Source organism: Lathamus discolor, chromosome 2, assembly GCF_037157495.1.
Source record: "Lathamus discolor isolate bLatDis1 chromosome 2, bLatDis1.hap1, whole genome shotgun sequence".
NCBI lineage: Eukaryota > Metazoa > Chordata > Aves > Psittaciformes > Psittacidae > Lathamus > Lathamus discolor.
Genome location: NC_088885.1, coordinates 144086971 through 144111336, shown reverse-complemented (window position 1 = coordinate 144111336; position 24366 = coordinate 144086971). Strand labels below are relative to the sequence as shown.

General features: G+C 37.2%; 1 protein-coding gene across 3 annotated transcripts in view; it reads left to right on the top strand.

Annotated features, from left to right (window-relative positions):
• The window catches only part of CSMD3 (CUB and Sushi multiple domains 3), a 614489-nt gene that overhangs the window by 193055 nt on the left and 397068 nt on the right, over positions 1-24366 (top strand). For all 3 annotated transcript variants that reach the window (XM_065668828.1, XM_065668827.1, XM_065668826.1), the window contains exon 5: positions 4638-4845. In XM_065668828.1, coding sequence (XP_065524900.1) covers positions 4638-4845 — 208 coding nt within the window. The remainder of the gene's footprint in view (positions 1-4637; positions 4846-24366) is intronic.

The window sequence follows — 24366 nt, the reverse complement described above, 5'->3', positions numbered from 1 at the left end:
GCTTTCATTACAGAGCCTAAGATGGTATCTGGTGTGCTGTTGGTTATATTTACAGCACTTAAATGTAGTTAGTAATAATTTTCTTTGTAGCAAATTTGCTACATGAATCAGAACAAAATACAGGATGATTTATCTGGGCCATTTTGCTTATGGTAGCAAAATGACATTTTGGCAAAAATTTCTAAACAGATGTGGCTCAGAATAGCAGACATACTCATTGACACAGCTTGTGTTTTTAAACTTTTTATTCCTTTAAGTACTGGTAGCGGAAAGCAACATTTTCAGTGAGCAGTTTTTTAATACTGCTAGGAAGTAGGATAAGTTTCTCTATAATTCATCTAGGAAAAGAAAAAAAAATAGTTCTGTAGAACTGTATTTTGCAAAAGCACTTCTATTTTTTAAGTCAGAAAGCTATTCCAAAGTCTTTCGTCATGCATGATAGTCATGGTTTTGTGCTTTTAACTTGTTACATGAGCTGAAAAGCTATTTCACATGCTACTGTTTGTCTTTCCAGTTTGCATAAGCTTCAGTAATTTAGTTATGAAAATTTACCTATAAGACATTTTATAAATCAGTACTTGATAAAACATAATATATATGTAAAAATCAAGATACAGATGCTTCAAAATCATTGAGCCAGTATGTTACCCATTGCTTTAATGGATATTTTACTATTAACAATTAAAAATTATTCCCCTGATTGTCTTTAACACGTGAAAAAAACTTCATTATTACCTTTTTTTAATACATATTTATTCCTTTCACAGCGAAGAACCTGAACCTGTGATGTGATGAAGTTCCTTATTTCTGTTGCATGTAGTAGCTAATTAGTAAGACCAGAACTTGTACAAATTGCTCGACACTGTCCCACACAACATCTTTGTCTCTAAATTGGAGAGACATCAATTTGATAGGTGGACCACTCAGTGGACAAAGAACAGGCTGGCTGGCCGCACACAAAAGAGTTGTGGTCAATGGCTCACTGTCCAGCCGGAGACCAGTAATGAATGGTGTCCCTCAGGGACAGGTGTTGGGACCATTCTTGTTCAGCATCTTTGTTGGTGACATGGCCAGTGGGGTTCAGTATGCCCTCGGCAAGTTTGCTGATGACACCAAGCTATGTGGTTCGGTTGATATGCTGGAGGGAAGGAATGCCATCCAGAGGGACCTTGACATGCTTGTGAGGTGGGCTGATGCCAATCTTATGTTGTTTAGCCATGCCAAGTGCAAGGTCCACCACCTGGGTCAGAGCACAGCTACAGGTTGGGCAGAGAAGAGATTCAGAGCAGCCCTGCAGAGAAGGACTTGGGGGGTGTTGGTTGACGAGAAACTTAACATGATGCAGCAGTGTGCGCCTGCAGCCCAGAAAGCCAAACATATCCTGGGCTGCATCAAGAGGGGCGTGACCAGCAGGTCGAAGGAGGTGATCCTGCCCCTCTACTCTGCTCTTGTGAGACCTCACTTGGAGTATTATGTACAGTTCTGGTGTCCTCAACATAAAAAGGACATGGAACTGTTGGAACAAGTGCAGAGGAGGGCCACAAGGATGGTCAAGGGACTGGAGCACCTCCCATATGAAGTCAGGCTGAGAAAGTTGGGGCTGTTCAGCCTGGAGAAGAGAAGGCTGCGCGGAGACCTCATAGCAGCCTTCCAGTACCTGAAGGGGGCCTATAAGGATGCTGGGGAGGAACTCTTCATCAGGGACTGTAGTGATAGGACAAGGGGTAATGGGTTAAAACTTAAACAGGGGAAGTTTAGATTGGATATAAGGAAGAAGTTCTTTAAGGATGGTGAGGCAGTGGAATGGGTTGGCCGGAAAGGTTGTGAATGCTCCATCCCTGGTGTTGTTCAGTGTCAGGCTGGACAGAGCCTTGGGTGACATATTTTAGTGGGAGTTGTCCCTTCCCAGGGCAGGGGTTTGGAACTAGATGATCTTGAGGTCCTTTCCAACCCTAACTATTCTATGATTCTAAATCCAAGATGTGTTTTTACTTTATTTTTTTCTATCTGGTCAGATAATAATTTAGCAGATTTTTTTAAGAGACAAAACCTGGTATTTTAAACTCCACAATTACTGTAATTAAGAGGTTTCTTGCAGTCATTAACATTTTTCTTTCCATGAGAAGTGGGCTATTATTTGTGGCAGAATTATTTAAAGCTTTTGTTCTGTGATGGTTTATTTTTTTTTTTTTTTTAACCCTTGTCATTAATTTTTTTCAGTAATATTGGCTAGATTTTTAGGCTTTAGGGCAAGTTTTATTCGTACTGGCACTCTAATTAAGCAGAAACAATTGCTTTTCAGTTATTTTTCAAATATATAGATGACAAAACAAACAAGTAATGTGGGATGAGAAAATGAACATGAGCCGGCAGTGTGCACTCGCAGCCCAGAAAGCCAACCGTATCCTGGGCTGCATCAAAAGGAGCGTGACCAGCAGGTCGAAGGAGGTGATCCTGCCCCTCTACTCTGCTCTTGTGAGACCTCACCTGGAGTATTGTGTGCAGTTCTGGTGTCCTCAACATAAAAAGGACATGGAACTGCTGGAACAAGTGCAGAGGAGGGCCACGAGGATGATCAGGGGACTGGAGCACCTCCCATATGAAGACAGGCTGAGGAAGTTGGGGCTGTTCAGCCTGGAGAAGAGAAGGCTGCGTGGAGACCTCATAGCAGCCTTCCAGTACCTGAAGGGTGCCTATAGGGATGCTGGGGAGGGACTCTTCGTCAGGGACTGTAGTGACAGGACAAGGGGTAATGGGTTAAAACTTAAACAGGGGAAGTTTAAATTGGATATAAGGAGGAAATTCTTTCCTGTTAGGGTGGTGAGGCGCTGGAATCGGTTGGCCAGGGAGGTTGTGAGTGCTCCATCCCTGGCGGTGTTCAAGGCCATGTTGGATGAAGCCTTGTGTGGGATGGTTTAGTGTGAGGTGTCCCTGCCCATGGGAGGGGGGTTGGAACTAGATGATCTTGAGGTCCTTTCCAATCCTAACTATTCTATGATTCTATGATTCTGATTCTATTTTCATGTAAGTTATCTGAAAGGTATTTCCATTTGTAAAAGTAATAGCCATGCATTCACAGTCAATTGTATTAGATAACAGAAAAAAAATTGACATGAGATCCTCAAAACCAATTTTTTAATTAGATAGAAGATACATGTCAGCCATTTGAGAATTATTTGCTCATAGAACTAGTTCTGTTGCTGTTAGCTCTGATTTTGTAAATCTCCAATATTTACCTAGTTTATTCAGCATAAAATTGTATGTTAGAAAATAGAACATGTTTGTGTCAGTCAAATACACTCCGACTAAGTTCTTCTATATATGCCACATGTGGAAGACATCATGTTTAATATCAAATTTACATGTTTAAAGATAGTTTGTGACACAGGACTTCTAATTTAGCGGAGTGATACCAAATATATTGCATAATAACACATATGTATGTTATACTTAGCAAGCTACACGTCAGATGCAATATACAGTTATCACAATACCAATGTGATTTCAATTGCAGGTATCTAAAATACACTCATTATCACAACACTAGGCATCCCCAATTGCTGGAAGGAATGCATGGGTTGAAGCTGGCTGAAGCCCATTGCTCTCTGAAGTTCTTTTTTTAATTGTCTTGTTTTTATATTCTGTGTTGGGCTGTGCCAGATGCTCTCTCCCTCCAGTCTAGTCTGGCTCAGGAAGACATTCACACTCTTAATGAACTCTGGGAGAACATTTCCACCAGCAGTTAATCCACTCAGCTGTTGATAGCTGTTTTGTTTAAAACAAAGGCCACCCTCTGGTCCTCTGCATTGAGATAAAAGTCACAGTCTTTGCAACAGCTGTGCTCAGTCATACACTGTGTTATTCCCTGAATTTTATGGGTACATTGTTCTTACCCATCTCTTCTGAGCCTTCTTCCATTTTAGGGATTTACTGGTGTGTTCATAACCAAGAAATCACTGGTTGTGATAATTGATAATGTAATTTATATCAGTTGATAATATAATCAAATAACTTCATGATTATTCGCATAGCTTGAAAAATTTATTCCTGTGGTAGAGTTGACATACGTGATCTGTTAAAACTTACACCCATTAAAATGACTCTGAGGTAAACACCTTAACTGTGAAAGTGTCTTGTATCTGGCATTTGGTAAATCACCTATGAACATATTTGGTTTTACAACTGATCAGTTGTTTGAAAACTGGAAAAAGTTGATTGGAGAAAAATCTTAAATATCACTAGATGTTCACTAAACTAAAATAATACGGGTAGGATTCTCATGCTTCTTTTCTCAGTATAGTGTGACTGACTGCTGCATGTCATGCATCAGACTGCATAGATATGATAGGGATTAAACTCAACTTGTTTTATGAAAACAGGTTTGGTTAAAGCAGAAGACGAAATAATTTTTTTGCTCACTGTTATAATGTGACAGAAACAGTGATAATCAAAATAATGGTAGATCGCAAAATATATGCTGGCACTAGTATAATAATTTTTAAATAATTAAAGTCTGAAGCAATTACTTATTAGCTCTTTAACGTTGCAGCAGCACTCCAAGTGTAGCATGTTAAAAAACCTCAAGCACTTTTCCACCTATCTGGTAATAAACTTCTGTTTGTTTTTTTTTTTAACAGCTGAGGATGCATGTGGAGGAACTATGAGAGGATCCAGTGGTATCATTTCAAGCCCCAACTTTCCTAATGAATATCATAATAACGCGGATTGCACATGGACAGTTGTGGCAGAGCCTGGTGATACTATCTCGCTCATATTTACAGATTTCCAAATGGAAGAAAAATATGATTATTTGGAAGTAGAAGGTTCTGAACCACCTACAATATGGTAAGTCAACTATTGGAATTTTAATGCTTTAAAAGAAAAAGGATGATGAAATGTAGGATAACTTCCGTGACTTTTCCTTTTATCAGTAGATAGTCTTGCTGAAAAAAAAAAACAACAACAAAGAAAAACAGTGATGGTTGCTACTATGACATAAATGTTGATATTCTTCTAATTGCAGCTGTAAAATAATTTCCAAATAGACATAACGATGTAACATCAAGATGAAAGGTGCTGTAGACTCATTCACCTTCTTGTCTGTAGGTCTAACAGTCTAACCATTCTAGTAATAAAAATGTGTATATTTAGAAGCAGAGTGGATGGACTGTTGTTCTGGTAAGGATAGGTGGAGACTTCAGGGAATTACATAATGTCAGAAAGTTAATGGCATGGAGTCCTGTTGGCACAGTGCTGCACATTGTGGCATTGGTCACATCTGTTGATCACAGATTATCTCTGGAGGAGTTTCTGTACAGAGTGCTGTATATGTAGTCACACTAAATAATGTGTTAGAGTGTAGCTGGTGTTACAGCTAGAAATTTCCATCCTTTTCTGTGATATACAACACCCAGAACTAAGTGGCCACAGTGCTTTTTGGGTTTGTCATTATTCCAAATATGCTGCCTTTAGAGAGTATTTCTGTTTGTTTGTTTGTTTGTATGTGTATGCTTGTTGACTTATCAGTAGTAGCAATATTTTTGCTAGGATGGCTTCTGCAGTTCTTGATCTCAGTGTAGATGCATTGTGTAAAACAAAATAGAAGGAATAAAATAGTAAACAATCTCTTTCAAGATCAGATTCAGTGAAGTGAAAAAATAAATTATAGATTCTGTGGTTTTCTGGACAGGTAGTTTTATGGTAAGATCATACCACTCAAGAAATGTGTGAATATGAGAAATCTTTGTGTTTGTTATGTTGGATTAAATACACTATTGGTTCACAAAAGAGGATGTGTACAAAACCAGAAATAATTGTGATGCTCTCCAGTAAAATCTTAAGCTCTTAACTGTTCCATAAAGCATTAAAAGGTCTGGCACAATAGTAATTTGAACAACAGATATGGCTAGCCATATTAGTCAGTAGATTCTTGTTTTCTTATTATCAGTACAAGAAAACACCAAACATAACATAGCCCAAATAAACAAAGTATTTTTTTTATAATAAGCAAATAGTTAAAAATTAGATAATTACATTGTTTTGAAAGCATCAGTCTCGGTTTCTGCAAGTGATGCTTATAAGTAATATTCCTTATACTTCAGGGTATACGTTATGTCTCAGCTTTAGCAAATAGTATTTCATACTGAGTTAATTCATGCTGCCACCTACATAGTTAATTACCTGTATTAGAATATTACTTAATTACCATTGAGTTTTTCAAGCTGTTAAACTGAAATCTTTTGAACCAGCTGTCAGCTAAGGTAATTTTTAAACAATAATTTATAATAATTATTAGCGAGGTAACGCTAATGACATATATGCAATATGAATCGCTTGAACAGTTAAACGTGCATTTGATTATTCTTGAATGAGTTTTATGTATTCAATCATGAACTTCGAACAGTGATTTAAGGATTTTTCTGCAAAAAGCTTTGGCTATATTTAAATGATATAATAAGATTATATAGGGAAATTCTAATCTGTTTACAAAACATAAAAATTACAATAGGAATTTTATAATTGCTCATGTATGGAAGCTGATTGAGAGCATATTCTTAGCTTTATAGTCCCTAAATTAGACTGATGTATTCAATTATGCAAAAGTATCCCCGATGTGTTAGGAAAAATAGCTTTGGAAAGCTTAATTAATAGCAATTTGTTAATTAGATTTGCAGTGGTAATACTTTATATCTCCTTAGACAATAGGTTTAGCTCAAGATACCTTACTTTATAAAGTCTATATAGCAGTATACTTCTAAAACTAAAACGAAGCTCTTGATCTTTCATTCTGGAAAACAAATAGTACATGATTTGTAAAATCATATCTGAATAGTAAGTAGCATTATAAAATAATTTCTTAGACCTTTTGTCGCTTTATGTGACTTTTGTGACTGTTATAGCTCTTGAATTAAAAAAAAATGCACAACAAACAAACAAGTAAACTCAAACTTTTGTGCTAATCTGCTGTGTAGCAAAATATCCCTTTTTTTTTTCCAAGTTGAACAATACATAGAATGGTTTGGGTTTGGAAGAGACTTTAAAGATCATCTAATTCTAACCGCCACTGCCATGGGTATGGACACATTCCACTAGACGAGGTTGCTCAAAGCACCATCCAGCCTGGCCTTAACACTGCCAGGAATGGAGCAGCCACAACTTTTCTAGACAGCCTGTCCCAGTGCCTCACCACCTTCATAGTGAAGAATTTTTTCCTAATGTCTAATTTAAGTCTCCCTTCTATCAGTGTTGTATCACTACATGCCTTTGTAAGAAGTCACTTTCCAGCTTTCTTGTAGGCTCCTTTTAGGTACTGGAAGGCGCTCTCCAGAGCCTTCTATTCTCTATACTGAACAAGGCCAAATTCCTCAGCCTTTCTTCACAGGAGAGATGCTATAGCCCTCGAATCATCTTTGTGGCCATCTCCGGACTCCCTCAAACACGTCCACATGCCTCTTGTGCTGGGGGCCTCTGAGCTGAACACAGTACTCCACGTGGGGTCTCACAAGAGTGAAACAGAGGGGAGAATCACCTCACTCAACCTGCTGGTGAGTGAGGTGTCATTTTGATGCCCAGCATACAGTTGGCTTTCTGGGCTGTAAGTACACACTGCCGGCTCATGTTGAGTTTTTTGTCAACGAACACCCACATGACCTTTTGTTCAGGGCTACTCTCAATCCAGACTCTGTCCAGCCTGTATTTGTGCCTAGGAGTGCTCTGACCCAGGTGCATGACCTTGCACTTGGCCTTGTTGAACTTCATGAGGTTCACACAGGCTCACCTCTCATGTCTGTCAGTTCCCTCTGGATGGCATCCCTTCACTCCAGTGTGTCGATCGCACCACACAGCTTGGTGTTTCCAGCAAACTTGCTGAGGGTGCACTCAATCCCACTGTCTATATCGTTGACAGAGATGTTAAACATTGCTGGTCCTAATACCAGCCCTAGGGGAACGCTACTCATTACTTGTCTCTACTTGGACATTGAGCCATTGACCACAAGTCTTTAAGTGCGACCATCCAGCCAATTATCCGGAGTGTTCTGTCCATCAAATCCACGCCTGTCCAGTTTAGAGACCAGGACTGTTGTGTGGGGAGATACCAAATAGGTAGTCTGGGGTTATCCATAAGACAAGACCTAGAATTCTTTCTGAAATTCTAACTTTCTGTCGTCTTTCAGTCAATATTTCAGTTATTCCAAGTATTTTTTCTTCAAGAAAATCTTAATAGGCCATTTTTACTTAAGCAGTGGGAAAAAATTGTATAGATGCCCTTCAGGGTTTTTGTTGTCTGTTGTCAAGGACTGATTCTGACATTTGGTAATTTGAATTGAATGAAGGTGGGTTTTTTTCATTTTGGAAGTGAAACCAAGAAAAAATTGTTAGTTTGAGGTAACTGGTTTTCCATCTTTTATCAACAAACCAAAAAACCTGAAGGTAAATGGTGAAGTGCTAGGTTTTGCCTAAGTGAAGATTTACGGTTTCAGATATTCATTGGTGAAAGAAATTGCAATGTCATTATAGGATAATTTATGCAGCATCTGGTAGGTCAGAGTTACATATTCTGAGAGTATCTGAATATAGAAGAGTTTTCTAATGCTTGCTTCTAGGATACTGTGGTTGGAATGTTTCTCTTATTTTGCCGTTGGTCACTTTTAATGGAATATTTAATAATCACTGAGCCTAAAAGTGCAGCGATTCTCTAGGCTGCTTTGATACGAGTGTCCTGGTTTCCAGCATGTACTTTACTCTGAATTGTTAAGATAATTGTTAAGGCGCCAGTTAAATTGCGTTGACAAAGTGGTAGATCTTCCTTCCCAGAATTTTCTGTGAAAGATGTGCTTAGAGCATTCTCCTGATGAGAGTGTGTGAAGATGGAATGGATATTTTGCACACTGTCCTAAGCGAAGACACTAAATCCCTATTTTCTATGCCTTATTATCAGCTTAATTTAGCTGTTGTTGAAAAAAAAATAATTGTCAACTTTTCCTTCTATACGTTTGTATTTTTAATACTATGATATATATATTTATATTATTTATATTATTGTATTATTTTTATATTATTTATATTATTAAGTTGTTTACTCTTCTGTATAGCACAGCTAAGGACAATTTAATGACCACACTTTGTTCATTACAAAGTTACAGCAATCATAATTTCCCTGTAGGAATTCTGTGAAGCCATGTCTGATAAAAATAAATAAACATTATGAAAGCTGGAAGCACATTTAAAAATGGTCCTAAATAAACACTATCTGTGTAGTGATTGTCTAGTAACTTTAAACACAACATTCTTCAATTTCACAGCTGATTCTTTTTTACATATTGTAGCAAGATAATTAGATTTTAACTTCAAGTGTTCTTGTAATATTACACTTACTGGCTTTTTTCTGAATCTAAGCTTACAAACTCTGTTAATGAAGTTTTAAAATATTAGGCAAATTTTGTCCAAGTACTACTCAACCTGAATGTTGCCCATTCACTCTAAAGAAGCCTTAGTTTCACTCTGCATTCATGGCCTGATGCCCTGGAATCATTCCTTGGGACAATTTGTTTTAGCACTAAAGGACTCTGGTAGTATATGGAATACAAAGTCTCTCATATTCCTCAGCAATACTTATTCTGAAATATATATGTTGCATCTTATGTGTAGTTTTCCATGCCTTTGCTGTCATTTGTAGTTTAATGATGAAGAAAATTAGTATTTCCCGACTCTTAATCCTGTTTTACCAGTGCTGTGAAAGAACAGAATTATGAACATTCAGTGCTTTTGAGAACTTTTAAGTGATAATAGTAATATGCTAGTTATTATGGAAAAGGGTTTTATTTTGATTTTTTTTTTCTCCCCGTGTGGGGAAGCTGCAGTTCATTCAAGTTTGGCATCTACATGGTAATTTTTAGTTTCCAGTTACAATAGAAATTAGCCTTAAGGAGGCATTTAAACATTAAGTATACTGTTGTTGACGATTAACCCACAACATCAGGTTCTCAATCATGTCTTTATAACTAAGCAGTTATTTGATTTGTTCAGCCATCCAGTGTCTGAATGGGTTAGATTTATTTTTAGTCAATGTACTTGATCAAATGATGTTTATATAAGGCTACAGAGAAGAACCTCTGCCTGACATACTAAGATAGACAATCGCACGTAAGTAGTACAAGTACCAATGAAAATAATAATTTGCTGGAGAAAAAAAACCGAACAGACAAGACGAGACAAGAAGCTCAGGTGACCATAATAGAGATTAAGTTGAGAGGGCAGACCTCAGGCCCAGCAACTGTTTTCGTGAAAAATTGCTTCAAATTAGAAAGTGACAAGTGCGTTTGCTTATTTTTTTTTATTAATGAAGACTGTTGTGAGAGTGCCTTAGATATTATTGCTGTTTTCTCCCTAGTTATTAAAAAAAGTTTTTACGTCTTGTTTAATGCTCAGAGGAAAGACTCAGGAAAGCAATGTTAATGAGTGATGTCATCCTAATAAGGATGTTAAATGCCCCAGATGATATATGGTTTGTACTCTGATACAACTGAGTTCAAATTTAAAGAGTGGTGGGAGAAATGATACTGCTTATCACAGGAAGGACATCTTCAGAAGAATGTTGCAGTTGTAGCCAAATAGGTGGAAAAAAATACTAAGTCAGTATGGCAAACAAAATGCAGTCATAAAAATCTGCTGAAAGCAGAGGTTTTACTGACAGTGGATGCAGTTAATTTTTTTATTGGATTAAACTGCAGAAACAAAATAGATGCAAATGCAAAGGCAGCCAGGTTTTGGAGTGACTAAGTCCATCTTCCCTTTTAAAACAGGTAATAGAAGATAAGAGAGAGAATGCTTAACAATGAACAGGGTAAGCAGAAAGCCAGGAATGGGGGGAATGCTAAAGCTAAAAGTATTGCCTAGTTTGAGTCATTGATTATCCATGCATTCTGCATTATAGTTTTCATCCCCTTTTCTGAAGAGAAAGAGAAATTAAGTGGTTGGCTGTTTGGAAACAAAAGCTTTCCATAGAGATCAGCTATTTCTATCCTTTAGTTTTTGCCTCTGTGGTTTGATTTTGTATGTGGTGGTTCAGCATTTCACCGGTAGCATTTCCATGAGGTCATTCAAAACAGTCCAAGAAGCACAGTGAATTCTGTAATACGTAGTGTCAGGCCCAATGGTAGTATTAGGAGGGGAATTTGTTACAGTGACTGAGGAGGTTAATGGCACGTTTGTTTTTTTTTTTTTGTTTTTTTTTTTTTTTTTTTGCTGTTCTGTTCTGTGGTTCTGTTTGGTAACCATCATTTGAAAAGGACTTTGAAACTGACTTTGCATCTGGTCCTCTTAAAATGCTTATTGAAACATGAAGAAGATTTGAATCTAGAGAGAAAAAAGGAATCATGTGTTTAACAATAGAGGTGAAGGCTTCGCTATGTTATTTTGTACTATTCTTGTGTGTTCCTGAAGAAGCAGAAGTACCTTTCATGATACCCTGTTCTAGTGGTATTTTCTGCATTCATTTCTCAGGTTGTACTTAAAAGTAAAATGCAGAAACATGTCTCAAACTTCTCATGCAGAATAGACACATATAGACATGAGTTTCATGATGAAAACCTTCATTCTGCCACTTGCGAGTAAAGAGCTTGTAGTCTATGCTTTTTTTTTTTTTTTAAGACATTTAGTTACTTTATAAGATTTACAATAAATAGACACAGTCCTTAGTAAAGGGAGAATATGACTTTAAGAAACTGTCATATCCCTGGAAATGCAGATCAACCGAAGGTGTAAAACAAGATAATCCTGAAACCCAGTATGTGTCTGGGTAAGTAGGTTGTAAGGGAACACAGGAGAGAATCTTATAATCAGGATAATTCAGCATGGAAGGGAACTCAGGAGCTGTCTAGTCCAACCTACATCTGAAAACAGGCTCAGCTCTTGAAGTGGGAGAAGGTAACTCAGGGCTTTATCCAGGCTGGATGCTATATCCATATCATGTCATATCATATCATATCATATCATTTCCCAAAGTCTTATCCATGTTTAGAAACAAGTTGAAATGTAATTTTCGGGAATCCTTATGTGGCAGAAGAAAACCTCAAGTTTTTACACTATCCCTTTTGGGCAGACATTTATTAGCTAATGTGTTAGTGCTTTCATGGACAGTTTTAACACTCTCTGGACGGACCAGTATTGCTTATTTGTAACTCTGTTTTGTAGATAATTTTGTAAGGCATTTTACTAGTGAATACGTAAAAATCATGATCAGTAACAAAACCAAGCAAATGCAAAAATTGAGTCTGTGAATCAGCAGTTACTGAAAAAAATTTAGTGGGAAGATGGCTTCATCATTTACCGGGGAACACTTACTGTGCTTACTCCAGCAGAATACTGCACTTGTTTTGATGTGATCATTTGCTATTGTCTCAGGATGGCAGTTGCTGGAGTGGTGAGAGAGACTGATAGTTCTTATATTGTCTGAAACACCAGTGACTGAACTTGCAAGTAAGGCTGGAACAGCTGTATGCTATGCTGCATGAGTTGTGTGGTAGGAGAAAAGGTATTACACATAAAGCAGGGATAACATAAGTCTCAAAACCAGGCAGGGGAAAAAACCCAACTAGACAACCAAACACGAACCAAAGTGATCCCAGACCAAAACAGGTAATTGTTTCATTTGTCGTTCCAGAGTAATTAAAAATTAATACTTCCTTGTTACATATACTGAGTCCCTGCCATGATCTCATTTACTTCACTGAGAAAAGTAAGTAATGGCCTGTGGCAGAACAGTTAATTGCTGCAGAGATAATCCTAAATCACTCTTGTTCCTAGATTCTGTATTAAAATCATTACTATGCTTTGTATATTGGACAAACTACATACAGTCATAATTCCTTCTTTTATGTGTCTGGACACAGCAGCCAAAAAATACAGTATTTTGGATGTATGAATGAAACTCTTTGTGTTCATGAATAAATCCTGACAAGATCAAACATTGCTTATATGAGACCTACAGACTACTCAAAACTTTTTGTGATTGTCCATTTGTTTTTCTTGTGAAAATCACTTGAAGTGATTTAGAGTGCAAATTCACTTGTAAAATGAACCTAAAGCAAACCATTAAGCATCCTATGACCCTGCTTATGCAATTTCTTTATATTAAGGATAGACTCAATGTCAAACCAGTGTCAGAGCAATTTTTAATAATCACATGCCACAGCTTCCTGGTTATGACATAGCAGTCACTAAAAAGAAAATAATCCATTCATGTGTACTTACTGCATTTATTTCTTCTGCCTACTGTAGGCCATGAAAGTAAATCTTTTATATATGCACAGATATTAAAAATAAATACTTTTATCCCATAATTTTAAAACTGTTTCTAAGTTAACAGTTTTAGGTGTTTACAAATGGAATGCAATGCATTTTCAAAATTTTGAAACACTGAAGATAAATTAGTCTAGGTATGCTTTAAAAATTTAAACTTTTGAAAGTTAAATGCAATTTCCCTCTGACATGATACAGCGACAGTTCTTGTGTGGGATGGTTTAGTGTGAGGTGTCCCTGCCCATGGCAGGGGGGTTGGAACTAGATGAACTTGAGGTCCTTTCCAACCCTAACTATTCTATGATTCTATTCTATGATTCTATGAACCATGTTAATATTCTTAAACCCTATGTCAAGATAGCTGCAATAACATGAGAAACAGTACAGAAAAGGGGAAAACGATGGAAACAGATACGGGAAAAATAATCTATAGGGAGAAGAATAAAATAGGCTAAAGCTTTTACATTTTGAAAAGACATAAGAAAGAAACTATATGAAAGATTAATAAAATTATTAATATTATATGTTACATAAATAAGGAACTTTAATTTCTTACGCTAAAATAAACAGGGATACTTGATTTATCAGGCAGAAGATTTAAAAAAGAACTTCTCTGCAGCATACATAATTAAGTTGTGAAAGTCATTGGCATGGGATGTTATACATAGAAAACTAAGATTGAAAAATGGATCAGAAATTCGTAAATGGAAAATTTATTGAAGGAGTTTGAACATAAAGGCCTGCTTGAAATGCTCCATTCAAGAAGCCTGCAGACCATAAAATTCCTGGGAACTGTGACGATGTATGAAGGGATGAATCTCATTCTGTATAATCATAGTTTCTGACACTCCTAGTGAGTTATCTGTTACTGCTCATTGTCAGAAATAAAATATTAGTCTCAGTGTATTTCTGATATAACACACCACTGCACACGTTCTTAGAGACCATCAAGAATATGTTGGGTAGTATACAGGGTAGGATAATTCCAGTCGGCAATAAGAGATTTTTGCATTATTCATCTAAACCGAAGAAATTATGATAATTGGGATGCATCAGGAGTAATAGTTTTGCATCTGTAAAGTATCTTCAGGGCTGAAGTTCAGAACTTTTCAGTTTATGTTGTAGAATTATTCTGCCTTCATTTAAGGCTTGTGATAAGAAAACGAAGATGCCAAATCATTATGTAAGTTTTCAGCAAATACGGAATCTGATTTCGCCTGATATTAACTAATGTTTAATCATAATCAGTGTTTTGATTATTATTGTACTGCTTTTGATTTCATTTTTGTCTGGTTTCTTTTTCAAGCCAGTGGCGAATTCTTACTGGACTTTTCTTCCCTCTACTGAAAAGCTTATTAATATAGATATTATCTTGATTAATTGAACTCCTAGTCTTTCTTTGCTTCTAGACTTTTTTTTAATCATTCTGTGTAAGATCCAGTAAGTAAGTTGCTGGAGCCTTCACATCTCTTGATCAGTCTTTTCTGTACCCAAACTTGTAGTATTGGACTTGTATACTTGAATCAGCAGAAAGCCTACCTACTGCATAGTATATATTCTGTCATCCTTGAAGCATATAGCGCAGGTTGTGACATCTTTTATGTGGATATACTGCACTGCTGCACAACTTCTTCTCCCCAGTGTTTTTTATGTCAGAAGATAAGCTCTTACCATCATCTCTGTTTGCTGAGCAAGACCATACTATCTTGCATGTCCTAAAGTGAAGTTAAGGGTAAGGTAAAAGACTGTTGTAATAAGGCTTAGTAGTAGCTGACACCATGTCTTTCAAAAAACCCAATCTTGAACAGCAGCTTCCAATTTAATTTGATGTTCAATCCCAAATTAGAAAATTTCATTTGCAAGTATTAATCTTTTAAAACTGCATTAGCAGTTACACAAATCTTTTCATGTTTCCTGATCAGGTATATCCCAGAATATACTGCTAGAAAAAAGAGGAAGAAAAAAAGAAAAAAATAAATTTATATCATTAGTTGGTGGTGTAGCTCAGTAAACCTAACATTTGTTCTCTGTGCTAGTATGGGTACTAGATAAGGACTTAAGTACACTGACACAGCTGTGGAGCATGAGGTTTCTTTTGCCTGCTCATGCTTATATATAGTCTGCTCTGGTTATCTTCCGAATTATTGCATTCTTGTAATTGCAGTACTTTAAAGGTCAGTCTTATAATAGGTGAATTAGCGACCTGTTATCTTTTATCAGTTTTAGATCTGAATATTTGCAAAATTCCAACTCAGATGTATCAGAATAGCGGTCTCTCAGAGTGCACAGATGACATTTCATCATTACCACTAATATCACAAAAAGGCATCTTACAAGAAGATAATAGGTAACAATGTTAACTCATACAAGATATTTTAAGCTAATTTAGTTGGCTTTTTACTGCATAATTTACATGATACCACTTTAAATTTGTGCATGACATTTGGCTGTAATGTTCTTTTGGTGAAATGGATCTGAAATTTTATCAGTAATCGATTTATATAGTAAAGTAAATCAGAGTTATTAATCTAAGGAATGTTTACTTATAATTTGTTTAGCCTGGAAAATCTACATAATGAGCTGGCCTTTTAAGCAAGGCACCAGATTTTCCTTTCGTGTAAGATATTTCATTCTAATGCCACAGAATACTGATTAATCTTATAAACTTTTTTTTTTGCTCTTTATCAAAACTTTTATAGGTATTAGACAATATATTAAACACATTAATTCTTATTATAAACAAGTCTTTTAATAAACATTTTCTTTGTGTCCTATGTAGAAGCCACCATTCTTTAGTGGGCCTATTTTACTCACAGGTTTTGGAGGATGTGGGGAAGAGGGAGAGGCAAAGACATGGCACTTAAAAGCAAATGATTTTATTTGCTTATATCACAATGGATATGTTACATCTACATTTTAACACACAAACATAGATTTTAAATATTTATCTTTTTAATATTTATAAAGTGATCCCTTTTAAATCTAGGGAGTTTTATAATTTACGCAGATTGAGACAGTAAAATAAATGTGAAATATTCCTAATTATTGATTACCTTTTGATAAATTGTATTAATTATCCACAAATAAATATAATGAGATTTTATAGCACTCAAGAGAATCTTATATATTTTTCTTAGTTTGTAATTTCTCGTTGCATTGGATTTTTTGACATTTATTACTCTCTAAATCTTCAGTATGGCCTCTGTTAATAAGGAGTGTGATGTCTTCTGTTGGACAAATTAAACTACAAATGTTCAACTCAGAGGTATGGTTCTAAAGCATGGAGAGGTTAAAATGCTGTGACATGGATCACAAATTCACAGTCTAATTTACTAGAAACAGCAGGTGGCTAGCAGTCAGATCCATGCAGTGGTGTCCCTGAAGTGCATGCTCATCAGAGCAGCATTTGGTACTTGAAAGAAAATGATTGTATGAATTGGTGATGTTACACACACCTGTGTATGAAGAATTGATATGTATAAAAAAATTTTACATGTTTTCATGATTATACATCAAATTAATAAACAAAAATCACTTTTGTCTCATTTCTCATGAAATTTGTCACAAATGTTGCATTTTTTAAATGTTTTTATAATATTTATTAAAACCAACCAACCAAAACAAAACAAAAGCCTGAAAAAATGTCTTTTATGCTTGATATTTTAACATATATAAACTCAATACTCAATATTACATCAATAATATATTATGGTGCATCATTTTCACCATGATCTCTTGAAGGTTGGTAGCATTTAGCCCAAGCTTTTGCTTTACATACATGTCAGTCATCAACTTAGTGCCATACTAGTCTAGCTCTAGAGCTGGGAGCAATGCAACAGTGTCAATGGGAATCTTTGCTCAGGGCAATTACTCTTGCTTCTCTGTGCATGAGTATCTCTGTATGTTGTTTCACTTTGAAACACAGGAATGTATTAACTTCAGCCAGGTATCTGGCACAAAGTGGAGGGGGAGGGACTGTGGTTCTCTGTGGTGCAAGCCTATTTCATTCAGTATCTGATATCCACATTGTGTGTTTTCCAGTGATGAAGAGTGTGCAAGCAGAACTGTGATGTTCAGAAGTCAGATTTAATGAGGTGCTTGACACTGAGTTGAATATCTTGGAAGTATTATTCTTGATTGCCTAGATATGTCAGCCATCTACAGAATCTGTACAGAGCTGGTCATCGATTCTCAGTAGAGAACAGAAGAGAGAATTTCAGACACTTTTAAGAAATAGTCTGTGGGGTCAGTAATGAAAGCATTGTTTTGGATAAAAAAAACAACTGCTGTAATATTTTAAGATTCGGTATGCGTTTCATAGATACCAGGGTGGTGGGCATTGTGGGCAGTTCATCACATGTCTCTACCACTCCTTCCTTCTCACACTCCATCTTGGATCCCTCCTATGGCAGACAAGAACCTCTCCAATAGGGGTCTTTCCCACAGGCTGCAGTTCTTCATGACCTGCTCCAGTGTGGGTCCCTTCCATGGGGTGCATCCTTCAGGAACAGATTGCTCCAGCATGGGAGTCTGTGCTCGGGGTCACAGCTCTTGCACAAACCTGCTCCAGTGTGGAATCCTCTCTCCACGGGGTCACAGCTTCTTTTGGGCATGTCCCTGCTCCACCGTGGACCTCCATGGGCTGCAGGGGCACAGCCTTCCTCACCAGGCTGCAGGGGAATCTCTGCTCCAGCACCTGGAGCACCTCCGGCTCCTTCTTGTGCACTGACCTGGGTGTCTGTAGAGCTGTTTCTCACATATTCTCATTCCTTTCTCCAGATGCAATTGCTCCTGCACAATTCTTAAATACTTAAATACTTCAGCACAGAGGCGCTGCCACCATTGCTGATGGTCTCAGCCTTGTTCAGCGGCAGATCCATCTTGGAGCTGGCTGACATTGGCCTCATTGGACATGGGGGAAGCTTCCAGCAGCTTCTCACACAAGCCTCCCTTGTAGCTCTGCTCCCCCCAAGAGAATTTTGCCATGGAAACCCAGTACAGACCTGCTCAGGCCACAGTTATTTCTAGGCATGGTCCTCTCCATGGGCAGCAGGGGAATAGCTAGCACATCTCCTCTTCCTCCTTCTGTGACCTTAGTATTCACAGGGTTGTTTCTCACACTTTTTTCCCTCAATGCCTGTGCAGTGTAATGCTCTTAAATACATTTCACAGAGGTGACACCAGCTTGGCTGATGAGTTTAGCTGTATCCTGTGGTTGGTTCATTGTGGATCTGACTGGAACTGTGTCAGGCACAGGGCAGCCCCCTGGTCTCTTCTTGCACAGACCACTCATACAGCTCTTTGAGGCAAAGAAATAAAGATGTTCTTAGAAGCTGCTTATCCATGAAAACAAGAAAAAACCAGCACCTTCCCCCACCCCAAACAAAACACATTTTGGGTTACTAAATCTCACCCAGTCATAGAAACACAGACAGATCATGAGTTCTCAGCTACCAGCTTTGGAGGTTTTTTTTATTATGAACCATCAAACTTGGAATTAAAGTCTAAAATCTTGAAAAGTGTCAAAAGAATTTATTTCAAAATGCGACATTTTGCGTGAGTGCTGATACTGCTTGTCTAATCTCCTTCTACCCTTTTGACTTATATAATAAGGCTAAATGTGAGCTGTCCTACCTCTTATTAGTCACAGATAATTTCAGAGATTTTGTCCTTGGTTTTAAAGAATTTCTGTCGGTTATATCTTTATGGATTAACAATGATGGGTGTGTATGATATCTTAATGTTAAGATATCATGTTAATGTTATCATAGCATCTTAAAGTTCTTGCGTACAAAAGATGGAATAAAGGTTTCCCTAATTGCAGTTGGAGAATATTTGAATATGAATATTACAAATAGAATAAGAGAAGTATGCTCAAATACAAAAAGAAAATTCATAGTGTGGTTTAAATAAAATAATTTATCATAGGAAAGTAGTGCAGTTTTAATAATTAGAGCAGTTTAATTGGGATATCTGAATTGTTTCTGTCTGGAAGTATCAAGAGCAAGGAAGAGACAACTGGGGAGCAAGGAAGAGACAACTGGGAGCTGAGGTGACCCCATTCAGGCCATTCACTCACCAAAGATGTGCAGTCTTACACAGGCTGAACTTGGGGGTCAGAGTTGGGGACTTCGATAACAGTCAGCTGACAGCCCCTAATGAAGTAGGTGATTAACTAGGTGCAGGGTCCCTCTAGGAGCCCAGTCAGAAAGAGGATGGCCAAGAAAAGAGCTGGGACAGGCTTTTAGGCTGAGCTTGAATGGAGTTCCTGGGGCCAAAGGCAGAGGATCATCAGGGTCCCAAGGCAGGGCCAAGACTGTGCCCTTACAGTTTGTCGTAGTTTAAACCAAGCCACACAGCTCATTCACTCACTCCCCCCCCCCCCCCCTTTTCTCCCTCTTTCTTTCCTTCCCCCCCCTCTCCCACCCCCGGAGGTATGGGGAGGAGAATCGAGAGAATGTAACTCCCACGGGTTGAGATAAGAACAGCCCAGTAACTGAGGTATAAACCCCCCGAAGAGAGCCCGTCCCCTTCCGGGTAACTCCCAGTTACCTCCCTGGGCATGACGTGCTGTGGTATGGAATACCTCTTTGGCTAGCTTGGGTCAGGTGTCCTGTCTCTGCTTCCTCCCGGCCTCCCCTCGTCCCTGGCAGAGCATGAGACTCACAAAGTCCTTGGCCAGAATAAACATTACTTAGCAACAATTAAAAACAATCGCTGTTATCATCTCTGTTCCCAGGATGGAAGTCAAAACACAGAGCTTGCACCAGCTACTAAGAAGGAGAAAAACTGCTACTGGTGAACCCAGGACACAGTTTTAGCTGTTTCCAGTTTTGTCTTAGATTTTTGTGGTAAAGCACAACATATTGTCTCTTTATGCTTTGGAATTTCATTTAATTTTTTTTTTTTTTTTTTTTTTTTTTATGAAATAAGGGATGGTGCAGTTCCCTGATACTTGTCAAGCAATCTGAGATGAAAGTTCTATAAAATTAATGAGTAAGAAATTCTGTGGCTTACAGATATATTGTGGAAGAGCGGAAGGTGAATGTCTTACGTGATAAATACAGTAGAACTAGGAGACCAGATGTTTGAGATACAGAAGAAAGTTGTTGCCCAAAATATAACAGCAAAACATTAATTCACAAAATATAAGGTGGAAACTGAGGTGGATGGTTCTGTGACTAATCTGCATGGATACCTTGACAGTAATTATATTTAAATCTATTTAAATCACACAATAACAATAGCCTTTTCTGACAGATTTTGATGTCTACCTTGATAGATTTTCAGAGGCACAAAATAGGAAATAAGGAGTGAACTCTCAGAAAAGATCACCTGTAGTTTGAATTGAGCAGCTTCATTTTTATCCTCTTACTTTGTATTGATGAGTTGTTTTTTAATGGCATTTCAGGACTTGAACTGTCTTAATATCACCCTTAAAAAAGATGAAATAACATAACTGACTCAGGCCTAACATGACAGTACTTTGAATTTTTATTCTAATTTTAAGGAACAGCTCTTTTAAGGTACATTTGCATTTGGATTTAATATCTAACTATGAGTAACTAGAGTGGCAGATATTCAGGAAAACTTTCAGATTCTGAAAGTACTTTTCCTAATAAGACCCATGGGGTCCCTAATTTTGCTGCAGAGTGGGAGTAATTTGACTTGTATTTTAAACTTTATCTCCAGCCAGAGTTTCATTCCAATTTCCCTTTATGCTGTACAGAAAATATAATCAGAGTCTTTTGCCAGTTTGAATATTACATACCTGTATGTGCTTTTCATTTTAACTACTGTAGTTACATCAAGTACTAAGGATTAGGGAGAGAAGTTAAATGAGAATTAGCTGCAAGAACAACTCTTTCCTTTCTGGTTCCAATGCCTCAAAGTTTTTTTAGTGTGAATCTGGCAATACTGGTATCAACTGGTAGTCCAGTAAGTATGACTTTTGCCTTATTACTGAGAAGTGACCACAATCTTTGTGTTGATCTGACAGCAGGATTGTTTTAGGACTTTACTGAGGTGTCTTGACCTGAGCTGGTTTTAGCTTGTTTGAGCTCTTACAGTTGCCTACTGGTCAAGTGACTATGTGACTATCATGTATAGTAAAGATCTGACAACCCTAGGCAGTTGCTGTGTAACACATTGGCCCTCTATGTTAACTGGGGCTGGGGAGGGCTGGGAATCAATAACAGGCTCTTACAAGAAAACATCAAATAGCTCAAAGATGATTCAGGACTGAGAGAGGAGAGTTTTATCATTAACATCTTTCCAGGGATGACCTCATGATACTGATGACTCACAATATTTTTCGCCTTCTGTCTGGGAAAGAATGAGGCCCTGATCTCAGGACACAGTGGCACTGAAAGGATGACCATAACAGCAGATAAAAGGGATACATGTTAGGAAGATTTCTTTAATTAAAGGAGTTACTAGTATTATTAGTGAGACTTACTGATATTTAGACTATTAGTCCATTAAAGCATTAATTGGACTAACTGTAAATTTTGGCTCCATATATATCTTATGTTCTCTTCTGTCCCAACATGATTTTTTGTGTAACCAACTATACAGTACTGCTGCATATATAGTCTGTTGAGCATGTAGTACCAGGTGCAATGTTTTCTTGTTTGGTTCATTTATTAACACTTACCATAAAGAAGTAAGAACAAGTTTCCTTCCCCTATTTGGACAGCAGACTTGTATAATAATTTTCTATATAGCATTTACAGGGAAAAAAAAAAAAAAAAGAAAATGGATAAAATAACCATTTATGAAATAGTAAGATACTAGCAACGTTTTAAGAGAGATAAACTGTATAAACATCTCAGAGATAATGGTCCATTATTCATTTTGACTGTTACACAAATAAGTAATTGGTCAGATACAAGATGTATTCAGTTCAGTTCTATTAGAGAAGCTGTGAAAGTAGAGAGAATCATGCAGGATTCCAGGGAAAACACTCGGATAATCACATACATTGATTCTGGAAGGAGACAGTGCCCTAGACGTTTGCTTTAGCATTTCCAGGAAAAGAAACCCTGTAGCAGCTCTTGGTGTCCACCTTATCATAGCTTCTAGGCCACTAGAATGAGCCCTTTGAGGGAGGTCTCACTGCATAGTCTGCTGAAGCTGGGGCTGCATCTTCTCAGTGGTGCGTTCAAACTCATCTGCCTCTGCTCGTTGCTGGTTGCCCTGACCATGGCTTGGTCTCATCAGTTATATCAAGGAGCTATGCAACTTGTCACAGCCTGTGTGGTAGAAAGACCCATATGTTAGCCATTATGTGCAGCCCAGGTGAATTTAATTTGTATTTATGTTAATTCTATGATATGCTTGGGAAAACGGGGTTGTAATCACAAGGTCACTTTTTGTATTGGTTATTTGCATCACATTTGTGAGTAATGATTGTAAGTCCCTGACTTCTATATTAAAATCAGCAATTTATGACACTAGTCCTTCATGCAGTCGGGACAGCAACACTGTCTATCAGTGTTATGTTTATTACTTGTGTCACAAACAGCACATTCCTTGTATCATAGACTAACATTTCAGAATATGTGTGTTTGGAAGTCTCCTTTTACCTTTCATCAAATTTCATTATTCTGCCAAGTCAACAGATTAATTATAAAATCTTTTGACATATGAACATCTGGCTCTATAAGCTGCAGTATACTTCTGAAATTAAAAAGCATTTTTTAATCTTGGCACTTTTTTACATTTCATATCAACAGTACTACAGACTTTCATTAATCTTCAGTTGGACCTTTTTTCAGTCCTTAATGATCATACAGTGGTTTCTCATAGACTTGCTTTATATGACAGTAACTTTACTTCAAAATTGAACTTTTTCCAACTTTGCAGAGGCACAACTGGTCTTTCATTTATTTCAACACTGACATTTTTAAAACAAAGACTTTTTTTCAGTCCTTCAGAAATCATACGGAACTTGACAAAAAAGAGTCATAGGGTGAATTATTTTTATCCTTCTAGCTGAGTAAGTCCAAAAATTAATCAACAGGTTGTTAAAGTACTTTCCAGAACAAGTATTTTTCAAGGTGACATAGCATAGAACTTTTTTCCCCCTTCTTCCCAAACATTGGCTTATTTAAGTTTTGTTTGTCTAGTTCTAAATAGTTCATGAGGTTAAATTTGAAGGGTGGTAATTTACTGTTCTAAAAGTAAAAAAAAAAAAGCTTTTTGGCAGACATTTGGATGCAGTTCTAAGATACAAAAGCAACAATCAAGGCTGTATGTAGCTTCAAACGTGTCAATGCCCTAATTCTCACTTGAATAAAATGCTTAGTCCTACTACAGACAATTTTACAGGAACCAGCCTTAAGAACTACGTCTTTCACTGACTTGTGCCTTTTTTAATGACTTAAAATTTGAGTGATATATTACCCTCAAACTGCTAATGGAAGGCTTTATTTTAGACACTTTTCTTTTGGAAAGTTTTCTGATGCATGTTTGAGAAAGAGTTGGCTTTAGGGAGAGGAGTCTATGTTTTCTTTGTTCCTTCAAGACTGAATTAGTACTTTTTACCCTCTCTTCTGAAAGTCATGTTCTGTCATTCCATATGACTGGACATTGAGCTATGGTAATGCAGAAGATTAACTCAACTGCCATCTCTTGTTTAATTTAATTTAATTGCTTGCTATATTTCCAACCTAATCTTTATTTCACTGTATTGTTTCTTGTTTTCTTATTTGAATACTCAGTTGGGAAAGTGCATCTTTTGATATTGTAATAACCTTTAAAGTTGGTCTATTTTCCCATGCCAGTCTGCTATGTCACTAGATGGTCAATCTAGTAAACAGCAGACTGATAGCAATCCCAGAATCATGCAGGGATTAATGACTCAAGTGTACTGGATGCAAACAGAAGAGCAGCTCTGATACCCACCTACAGCTTGAGTTTCACACATACAATAGATGAATAATTACACTTACGTAAAAGTTCCATAGCTTCTGTCACAGAGACATCTCATTAAGTCTTTTACTGTAATACAGATATACCAATATTATATATGTTGCTGCAGAAATGTAAGCTGCAATTAAAATT